At 29.7% G+C, this 12,149-nt stretch overlaps 1 protein-coding gene across 1 annotated transcript; it reads right to left on the bottom strand.

The window, feature by feature from the left end:
* Positions 1-8,157: 8,157 nt before the first annotated feature.
* LOC126675041 (cysteine protease XCP1-like) lies at positions 8,158-11,119 on the bottom strand. The gene is made up of 5 exons (XM_050369610.2): positions 10,410-11,119; positions 9,733-9,965; positions 9,402-9,539; positions 8,673-9,182; positions 8,158-8,467 (listed from the first exon to the last, which is right to left on the bottom strand). Exons 1-5 carry the CDS (start codon positions 10,903-10,905, stop codon positions 8,321-8,323), a joined length of 1,524 nt encoding a protein of 507 aa, XP_050225567.1. The 5' UTR covers positions 10,906-11,119; the 3' UTR covers positions 8,158-8,320.
* Positions 11,120-12,149: the final 1,030 nt, after the last annotated feature.

Below are 12,149 nucleotides of genomic sequence, written 5' to 3'. Positions count from 1 at the left end.
ATGATTTAACTGGTGTAAGCGTTGGATAATATTATTCTAAACTTCAATTTTTTTTTCGATTTTTACTACTAGATGTTTGCTACTTGGACTCATACACAGTCAAGAAAAGACCCATGGATGACCTTGAAAACCTAGCCGTTCCTCTCTTTTGAAAAACTTCTCAAACCCTAATAAGTTTTTTCTTCTTGTTCATTTGGAGGTGGTTTTTGGCCATTTTTGGCCAAAAATCACCTCACCAATCTCTCAAATTTAGTTTTTTTTTTCAAAGTTTTTATCTTTTGTTTTTAAATAAAGTTTCTTTCTTGGCCAATTTTGGTCTAGATTTAGAAATTATTTTCTATCATAGTATTTTAATTGAGATTAGATCTAATCTAATCGAAATTAAGAGTAGTTTTTTTCATCTTTCGAGATGAAATTGTTTTTTGCGGTGCAAACGACTTGGATCTCTGAAACAATTATAGGCAGCATCTTACGACGGATTTCATCAAGTACAGGTATGTTTTGCGTCAATATCGATGTTGTTTTAATCTTTAAGAGAACAGATGTATTACAGAAAATGTGATCAGGCGTGCATTCGAAGTTAGACTTCCTTAGAACGTTCAATAAATCTAGATTTTATTATTAGATCTAGTTTTAATTTATAAATTTGGGTGACCCTTGGTGGTTAGTTTAGCCCTAGTCGATGACTGTATTTTTACAGCTCTCATCATCTTTTCTAGAATAGTTGACTCAGTATATTGAGAAACCGTTCATGTAATTTTCGTTATTATTAATGGAAATTTTAGCCTTTGTTAAAAAAATACTCTATCTGGTGATGGAAAAAATGAGATATCAATTTCTTTAATCTATATCCTTCATAAAAGAAATAAAGAATGTAATCAATTTTAGTTCATCTATAAATTATACTATTCATTATTTATAAAAAAAATTGTAGATTAAATGAATTTATACCTCTTATGTTTATTTATAATTTGAGAGGCTTTTATCTATTTTTTTCAAAATTTTCATATAAAATTCTATTCTTAAATTCTAAAGTTTATTGTTTAGAGAGAAAAGACAGAAATCTATCAAAAACTATCAACGTCGCTGCCTAGCCTCTCTTCTCTCCTCTTTTTTCTGAAAAAACCCTAGCCGTCTATAGCTCTTTATTCGATTCTTCTTCGACTGCCGTCAATGGTTTAGGTAATGCCGTTGACGGTAGCCATCTTTTCTTTTATGTTATTTTAATTTCATATAGTATAATAAATAGCTAAAAAATTTTCATTTTTTTCTTGAGGATTAACATTTATCGATGAAGCACAAATTCAATTCAAATTTTCATAAATCAAGAAGCGAAGATAGATTGGAAATCTTTCAACAACAAAGATGAAATCGTTCATGGGCTATAATAGTTTCTTTATTGTTTTAGTATTGTATTTTATTTTGAGAATTCTATTTTGTCCTTTCTATATGAAGGGTTTCTTGTCCTTTCTATGTGAAAGGTTGTTGTTCTTTCTATGTGAAAGGTTGTTGTCCCTTTTTTACGAAGGGTGTTCATGTGTTGGTTGTATGCGATGTCACAGCTGTAGTTTCTGATTTCATAAATCAGTTTGCAGGTGATGGTGAAAATTGAGTGAAGACGACACTTTATTGGCGAAACAGTTAGATAATTTATTTTTTATTTTCGTAAGTAGATCTACAAATCAGACAGCATGTTGTCCGTTCCATGTCAAGTCATCGGGTTTAATTTTCGAATTTTCCCGAATTTCTTACAAATATAACTGTTCAATATTTGATTAATGAATTTTGATGAATTCTCAAAAAAAAAAAAAATTCTAAAGTTTATTCATTCAATAATAGTAATAAATTAATTTGTCAAAGAAAAAGAAAACTTTCGTTAACTACTCCCTTAAATAGCCGAAACAAGTGGGGGCTGGACCGACCTTTTGCTTTAATGACATTGAGTCGCTAAAACATGAATAATTGACCATGAATATCGTCCAATTAATTAGGCTCCAAATTAAATTAATTACCTTCCAACTTCAATGGCAGATTTCACGCACAAAAGAAAGGCAAATGTCGATTAGACCCATAGAAAAGGCATTTTAAGGAATTTCCCCACTATTTTGTGGTAACTATATTACGAGGATTAATAGCTACAAATTAAAATACAAAACATGCTTACATTAAAGAGATAGGATAAGTCTTGTCTCATATTTTTTGCTGAAAATAACATTAATTAATATCAAAGACAGAACATGAACATTCATATTGCCCTCTGAAAAAAAAAAAACTTTTTAAAAAAGAAATTATTTTGATTCAATCATCTTTTTTTGATTTGTCCAGCAAAATGTCATATAATATTAAGGGTTATTTTTTTTTCAACGTATCGTCAGTTATAGCCAAATTTTTCAAAATTGAATGATTTAATCCATTTTTAAATATTTAAATTTAATTTTTTTTAAGTTATATAGAGAATATAGTCACGATATCTGAACTAAAAATTATAATAAATCTTACAAGGGCTTTTTAGCTGCTAAGATTCTCTATATAAACTTAAAAAAAATTAAATTTAATAATTAATATAACCATATGAGTTTAGTGAACTACAGATTTTAAATAATTACGAAAAAAATTCATAGATCGATAACAAATTTAAAAACAAAAATCAACTTAGAAATATTTAAATTTGTAAATCTAATCCTCCAAATGAAGAAAGTAAGAATACATCTAACTCTAATCCTTGTCGGGGTACACCGGAAATGCCAAGAAAGACGTTCGATATGCCGTGGAAGACACCAGAGATGCCTGTAAAGACCTCAGATCTGCCAAAGAAAACATCTCCATCAAAATCCCATATGAAGAAGAAAAAGAACTTATAGACGGTAAATAGAGCTTATTTAGGATAGATAAAATCAAGAAAACTTGAAGAAAATCAACATAAACAAAGATTCATGCTAGAACATCATTTATTTATGTAGTTTGAAGAAAATTAGGGATGAGAAATGAATTCTTTTTTTTTTAAATAAGCTTAATTACAAATTAAATAAATTCTTTTTTTTTTATGAATAATTAAATAAATTCCTTATTTAATTAAATCAAATAAAGGCTGAATGTATAAAATATATTTTCAAGTAATGAGCAAGGCAACATAATTAGTGTCAGGCAACTGGACCAAATCTGTGAGATCTAGCAATCCCAATTTATTCCTACCAAATTGTCCTCAAAATTATAATATAGTAGAATACATGGGGCAAACTTTTGTCCAAATAATAGTAATATGCAAAGCCAAAAGGCATGTGAATGACTGAAAAATTCCCTCCTTTTCCTTTAATTAATTTCTTGTTAATTCCCTTCAATTGCGGAAAATATAATAATATTATAAAAATGGCTACCATTTTATTAAATTTATGGAGATGGCCTCTGCTGATTTTTGTCTGCCATTATTGACTATGCTGTAATTAAAAATTAGTTAAGTTATAGAAAACATTATTAATATCCTTAAAAATGGTTTAACCACTAAATATTTTTCTTTTATTCTTGATTCTTTATTTTTATTTTATATAAATTTTCGTCCAACAAGTAAAGAGAGTCAAAGGAGGTGGGGTCAAGTAAAATTCGGACCAAACTATCAGTTCAAACCTGGCCAAAAAATTTACTTGCAAGTAATAAAAATTATTAGAAAATAATTTGGAGGTGAATAAATTTAAAAATATAGCTTTTGGTTTCGATTTGATATTTATTATTACTTAACTGAACTCAATGAAAAAATTAATTTTAAAACAATGTTATTTTTATTAATATAGTATTATGTATATATATAATTTAGTGATATTAATATCTAACGTTATATATACACACACACACACACACACAATTATATATCTAATTATATATGTATTTGATTATTATGTCTAATTTTAAATTTATATTAAATAAACCAAGTCTAACCAAATTAATTAACAAACTAAAATATAAATACTCAATATAATATAATTTTTATTTTATTTATATATTATTTTAAATTTTTATTAAATCAACCTGAACCGAGCCATACTCACACTTAAAAAAGCGGACATAAAGAATGGAAAATTCTCATGCAAGAACAAAAAAAAAGGAGAAACCCTAACCCTACCACTTGCCCATTGACCACGCCATGGAATGCACGTTCTCAAGAGCCCACCTTCCCTGCCCAACCATTATCATACAGGTAACAGGACCATCTTATAACACATTTGTTTTTATTTATATCTCAACTTATTTTATTTTTATTGATTAAATCGTTAAATATTTTTAAATTATTAGTAATTAAATATAAATGACACTAATTTTAAAAACCGTCCATGGTCTACATTCAGCTGTATGATTATGAATTTAGACATATGCATTAATTCCTCGTATTGAAATTATATGTATACATTAGAAATTGTCTTAATTAATAATAAATAAAATATCAAATGGAATTGTTATTTTACTAATTAAGTTCTTAAACTTAATCTAAACTAGAAATTACGGGAAACTGGGTTAAAGAATATTGTGAAACATGCAGTATCCATCTAAAATTTGAAGCAAATACCTTCCACTACAGAATTTTTGTAATAATAATATAGTCCAAATTAACGTCTGAAATGTATCAATTGCCTAGTGGTGGAGGACATTGACGTGACCATGCAATTCAAATTTGACATAGACAATAAACTTCTTATAATTTATTAGTACTATAACTTCAACATCTTTTTCTTATAACTTCAATATTGAAATTTATTGAAGGATGTAGAAACATGCATTATTACAAAATTTAGGTTCTATATCTCATTATTCTTTGAAAAAACTAAGAACTAATATATCAATAGTTATGATTAATTTGACAAATATGTCTTGAAAACATTTATGACAGTTAAACAAATTGCAAAATTAAGTAAGGAGATAAACTGTATCTCTAATTTAATTATCACATTGATCTTTCATATTTTAGTTTCTTATTTGGATATAGTTTACAAAACTAATATAATTATTTTGTTCATAATATATTTATCAATTTGGTTATAGTTTTCGATATACTAATTTATTTTTCCTTATCGTTATATACAATATAGGTTCCAATTACATAGATGAAATAAAGAAAATCCATAAGAACTCAACTTTATTTTCAAGCTCAAGTCATGATAATTACACTTGCATATGCATATGTGTTTCAGCAGCCATCAGTTTAGCATAAGTTGGCAATCGATTCTTTGAAAATAAAGCTTCCTGTGTCGTAGATCATAAGCCACATTGTAGTATTGCTGAGCAAGTATTCCAAGTATATCACTCCGACTAGGTTTTATAGCCAAGCAAATCACTTAATCATTATACTGCAAAAACAAACTTTGATTCTCACTACAATATATACGCTTCTTGAGGTATTGAAGTGAGCATACTTCCACAATCAATTATTACTCTACTCGATAAACGTTCGTCTTCGTCCGATCCTTGGAAAACGTACCCTAGGATCGATTGATATCGAGTCTTTCTTGCCCTATACGTAACTAATCCCTTCTTACGTTGTAGAACAAGTTATTTATCTTTCTAATTTTGAATTAGTCTCTAATGTTGAAAAATTGAATTGATAGAAACTATAGCTAATATTGCATGTGTCGGCAATACTGATTATAGAATTGTCGAATCAAATACTTAGTTTTTGGACAACGAAACTTGCAAATTCCATAAAGAAAAGATTAAATATAATTTATTTATTTATAATCTATATCTATAATAACAAATATAAAAGTGTATTAGCGGGTGAATACTTCCATTCACGGAGAAAAACACGCTTTACATATTTATGCTTAACAAATAGAAAGATGACATTCATAATCCATAAAGGAAACATATTAAAAATAAGGCTTATCCCCTTAAAAACCCCTCACCTTTTATCCCCAATTCGTTTGCACCTTCACGTTGTAAAACCACCAAATATACCCAAATTACGACCTTTCACTTTCAATTGCACCCTCAAGCATTAAATTGATCTCATTTCACTTGAAAAAATAGGTTTATTTTTATTTTAAATAAAATATTAAGTCCTATTTTAAAATATATGTTAAAATTTAAAATATTGATTTGAACATTTTTCAAGTGAAAAGAGGTCAATTTAATGCTTGAGGGTACAATTGAAAGTGAAAGGTCGTAATTTGGGTATATTTGGTGGTTTTACAACGTGAGGGTGCAAACGAATTGGGGGTAAGGTGGGGGGATTTTAAGGGGATAAGCCTAAAAATAATTATCGCATTAGCTACCATTGTGTATTAAATTCTTAATCCTAAAAAGAATTGTGCAACAACTATCATTATGTGTTAAATTCCTAATTCTAATAGAAATTGCACGGATATATCACTATATAAAAGAATATGAGGAGTTTTATTAATATTAAATAATCATATTACAATTTGTGTTAAAATTTTGATATTTTTTATATTTATTAGTTACTAGTTTCGCATTACGTGCTATGCACGTGGCTCGTAACGTAACTCCTCAATGAACATATTAGTAAATTTATTATAATTATATCAATTTTTTATTTATAATTAATATTAATTTAGTTAAGAATTTTTGTAAAAGTAAATATAATATATTCAGTTATTAAATTTTTTTTTCATACTGAATTTATTCTTCTTTTGGTTTTGTTTTTTTATTAATAATATCTTTAAAAATTAATAAGATGGAAATTTAAATGATAATATATTGACCAAATACAGTATTTTAATTTTGTAGTTCAATCAAACTAAAAGATAGGTATTCCTACTAATTTGGAGACAATTTAGTTAATTTTTACATACTAAAAATTAAATTGGAGATAATTTAGCTACCTATTCTAATTAGGACTTTAATTATAATAGTGATTAGTATAGATCTGTGCTTTTATATATAATATAGATTTATAATGAAAAATAATATAAAATTATTTCAATCATATTATCATTTTTTAATAACAACAATATCAAAAATTAATTTTATTGCTTAATTCTAACTTTTTAACATTTCCAATAAAAAAAATTAAAATTTTATAAAATAATTAAACAAAACAAATAAAAAAATACAAGTCTAATAAAATTTAAATAATAATATATTATTAAAAAATATACAATTATAATATTAAATAACGGGTCATATAGATATCGTTAACGTGCGTAGCACGTGGCCAAAAAAACTAGTTCTATTTAAAATACTAACTTGAGTAACGTGTTGTTAGATTGTTGATGTTAGGGGAGATCAAAAAACCTGTCGACCGAATTAACCGACTGAACCGATAATTTCGGTATGTTCGTCTATAAGTTTAGTTTGGTAGGTTCGTTTTTGATATAAAAAAAAAATTGGTTTTCGGTTATTGGTTCAGTTTGAGATTTGAATAATCCAAATAATTAACCGAACCGACCAAATAAACCAAAAATGATTTATTGTTTTTATTTTCTTATATTTTTGTCGGTTTTAACTAAATTGACTGAATTTACCGACATGTTCGGTCGTTTCGGTCTTGAATTTTTTTTTCCTTTTTTATTCAGTCGGTTCGGTTTTCGGTTTTGGAATTTTTCCTTTTTTATTCAGTCGGTTTGGTTTCTATTCGAATTTCTTATTAGGTCGGTTCAGTTTTAACTATTCGTTCAATCGGTTAATTTGGTTTCAACTATTCGTCAATCGGTTAACTCGGTTTGAGAATCATCGGTTTGGTTTTGATCGAACCAACCGAATGGTCAACCCTAGTTGGCTTGATGTTAATATTCCCCAAACATTCTAATTCGGATGGCTACATTATCAAAATTAGATTGGAAATACCTTTCAAAATAAAAATTAAAGTTTGAAATTCATATATAAATTGGATCGAAAATCAGTATAATGACTTTTCTTATAATTCTGCCCATATATATGCAGTAGCAGCTTAATATAAGTGTTGATCATGGAAAATGTATGTGTATTAAGTTGAAGATGCCAATAGATTGAGAATTGTTGTTCAGAGTAAACTTCTTACAAAATTAAAGCAAGATAAAAAAAAGTGCAAACAGAAACACTTATTTCCGGGCTTATAACCCTCAATTTATACCTATCATGAATGCATAGCCCTTTCTAATATGCAAGGAAAGATCAATCAAACTAAATCGACCCCATCACCCAAATGAAATATTGTAGGCAAAGATATAGATATAGATGTAAATATATTATAAAATTATATTATCTTTAAAAACCATATACACAGTTTATTAGTATGTTACAAATGCCTGAACAACAATACAGAACATGGCTTCAAATGTGCTTCAAGCTATGAACAAATAAATGAAAAATTATCTCCAAATATAAATCAAATTTTTCAGAGATTTGCAGCAAAAGGATTCCTCTTCCACATGAGAGGTTGGTATGTTTTTCCTCTCTTGATCTCTTCTAGCTTGCTCCACGGAAACTTGTGCTTAGCCATATGCTTCTTTTTTCCAGCTACTCCGAGGCAATCTCCCTTGCTCTATGTCACACAAAATTTGGGCACAACAGATCAACTATTTTAAAAATAGATCAGTATAATATCTATATTGTACGGAAACTTATCGAGATATGTTTTGGCGTTCTATTACCGTTTGCGTTTTTCATATTTTAGCGTTTTCGTGTCCGTGCAACAGATAGAAGCACAAATTTTGAGTATATCAATATTGGCTTTGAGAGTTCTTTACCTTGAAGCAGAGCTTTACTTCAGTATCACAAATGGGGTACTCACTAGGGCAGCAAAAATCACTCCCAGTGCAGCATACAGCATTCTCATAAGGACAGCACCCGTAAACTAAGCAGAAATCATAGAATTCAAATAGACAACAGCATGTCTCATCGCTTTGACAGTATGTGAATCCCCCACATTGAACCGGCAAAGGCGAGGGCGGTGGAGGCACCGGTGTCGGTGGCGGAGGTGGCCGCGGTGGTAGTGGTGATGGTGGGGATGGAGGACTAGTTGGTGATGGGGCAGAGGATTCTTTAGTTGGATAAGAAGCCATAGCATTGACTGCACAAACACCATATGCCAAATCAGTGTTTCTTTTTAGATAGAAATATCCTTTCATACCCCATTCTGTGCCCCATGAATTTTTTGCTATCCAATAATCTTCACCGTCTTCAGAGCCGAATCCAACGATCAGTACAGCATGATCAATGTCTGCTGGATTCGAAGAGCAAGTTCCGTCATAGATTCCCTGATCAAATCATGGCTCTTTTTTGTTATAACCACATTTTATAAAAACTTGTCTGAGTTATGCATTTCATTTTTTCATTTTCATAAATGCTTCTGAAACTCCGAAACTTTAAACTATAAAGTATTCTTCTAAAAACCGCCCTTTTTCCTGTTTTTCCGTTTGAATGTTTCCATTTCAGCGTTTCCTCGGTGTAAAATGAAGAGAGGCGGGGAGACTTACACTTGTATAGAGCTGAAAATCTCTTGCAGAACCAACCATGCCGACACTAATAGGCTGAAGAACAGTTGCACACAAGAGATCACTGTCTGATTCATCTACATCCTCGTAACCATCAATCGATACAGCTTTTCTTTCTTCCTAATCAAACCAAAAAAACGCCCATAAGTGGGACGAAGAAGAAAATTAAATTTTATATACTAAAATGAACCAATGAACTACAGCTCAAGTAGTGTAAGCGCGGAGCAGCATTCTACTAAGATTATGAGTTCAATTTCTTTCACAAATGCTCTCCTCACCAATAATTAAAAAAAAATATTAAAATGAAACGAACCTTGGTGATGTTGCAGGTTCCATCGACAGCAGTATAAGGATAATCAGCTTCTGTATCTATCCCACCGTTGTAAATAACCCATTCAAAAGCGTAATCCATATAGCCTCCATCACATCCGTCATTGCTTGTGTCACAATCCACAAGCTCTTGTTCAGACAGGCTAATTAGATTTCCGGTGACTATGGCATTTATTCCTTCTATTGCCCCAGTTGAAGAAAATGACCAACAGCTTCCTTTTCAAATGTTACCAAAAAATATTCAAGATTTGAATGTTGGGTTTTAAAATTGAGTTATTTGCATATTAAATCTCAATGTTCTATATGTTCATAACGATTTAAATCTCATTTTTCAAACATGATATGACACATTCCAACTTTTCAACTTTTGGTATTGTGTAGCATATTTTAATTTATGACGCCGTGTATACAAAATGGGCGCTATTTTTGTATTTTCTAGTTTTATTTTTAGTGAAAAGCGACTATATGCTACATAATGAAGCGCTAATGCGATGTGCAGTGCCAAGTTTTACAGAATGATATTAAATCGCTACAAATGTGAAACGTTGAGACTTAATATGCAAATAACCCTTTAAAATTTAATCAAGATTATTCCCTCAAGACAGTAGATTATAGAGTGAATGCATTTGAAGTTAATTCAAAGATTAAGAAACATATTACCACAGTCTCCCTGATCCTTAACAGGAGTAACGGCTCCTTTTTTTCTCCAATCCAAGCTTAAAGGAGCATCACAAGCCTGCAAATTCCTCTGCCTGCTGGTCATTAGTAAATTATTCTTCAGTTTCTTGATGGGCCTTTTAATTTTTGAAAGATATTTTCCCCTAAACTCTTCATTGCTCATATCAGCAAACTTATTCAATCCAACTGTAAAACCTGAACCCGAACCCGAGTTTTTCATCTTCTGATTCATCTCAATCACATAGTTCAAGTTTCTTTTAAAATGCTGAAGCATGTTTTCTGATTCCTCTGCATTCTTGTAAACTTTTCTGTGTTTTTCTCTCCATTGTTGAAATAAATCGTTGACCCGTTCTTCTGAGAGCAGCTCATTGAGGTTACTGCCCACTATAGAATACTCACTCGGGAGGTTGAAAGAGAAGCATATTAATGGAGTTATAAGCAAGAAAATGAGGAAGAAATTGAAGTTTTGAGAGCCCATTGGTTGATTTGTTTGATCTGAGTTAGCTACATTCGTAACCGGAATGTTTAAATGGTGAATTTTATGGTGCTTTCCGGTCTACCAGTCAGTCGTAAATCTTTGTTTCTTGAAACAAGAAGACATTGAAGAGTTGGTACAGACATGATATGAAGAATCTGATTGGTAATGGATGACAGATAAGGGAAATTGTGGTGGTTTTGAATTGGATATTTTATTTATGAGTAAATGGTCAACCGGTTTATGAATTTGTGTTCCGATTCAAATAATTAATTTTTAACTATTTTGATTAATTAAGAATAATATTTTTTAAATTTTAAATCAAGTAAAAATAAGAGCAAATTACTTTAAAACCCCTCACATTTATCATAATTCACAGTTTGGCACCCCTTGTTTGAAAATCAAACGCTTTGGTACCTCAGTTTTGATTTTATAAACTATAAGGCCCTTCTATTAAATATAGGTACCAAATCGTTAACGGAATGAAACGTGAGATACCAAATCGTTTGCAAGTCGTTTGAAAATGAGGTATCAAATCATTTATATAATTAAAACTGAGGTACCAAATCGTTTATATAATTAAAACTGAAGTACCAAATCGTCTGAAAGTAAATATCAAATTATTAACGGAACTAACAGAAGGGTGTTATAGTTTAAAAAATTAAAACTGAGATACCGAATTGTTTGATTTTCAAACAAGGGGTACCAAACTGTGAATTATGACAAACGTGAGGGGCCTTAGAGTAATTTGCTCTAAAAATAATACTCTTTAGTTTAAAGTCAATTAAGAATAAAACTATATACTAATATGAATAAGTTCATAAATCAGAATGATGTAATTTTATTTTTAATTGATCTTAAAATAAAAAGTATTGCGTTCAACCTAAAAGTAAAAAAAAATATTGTTTTCAATTGATCAAAATGGCTAAATGAGTTATTTAATTATGAATCGCAAGTTTATATCGGGTTGATCTTTTAATCTTTTATTTATTAGATGTGTAAAGGGACTAATGGATTATAAAATAACAAGTGAATTTGGTGAAATGTTTGTTTGGTGCTCATCTAATATTCAGAGTTTTTGACAGCTTGACGAGAGCATCTAACAGTCAAACAAAAAAATGCAAATTATTGGAGCATAGTTTTGCAGTAAATTACTGGTATGGTATCCTAGATCTGATCTCCGTATAAATTAATGAGTCCCATTCGGCAATAATGTGAATCTTTCCCATTGATAACTGATAATAGAT

This window comes from Mercurialis annua, linkage group LG3, assembly GCF_937616625.2.
Source record: "Mercurialis annua linkage group LG3, ddMerAnnu1.2, whole genome shotgun sequence".
Lineage (NCBI taxonomy): Eukaryota > Viridiplantae > Streptophyta > Magnoliopsida > Malpighiales > Euphorbiaceae > Mercurialis > Mercurialis annua.
The sequence above is the reverse complement of the archived record's forward strand: the minus strand, read 5'-3'. Positions and strand labels throughout refer to the sequence as shown.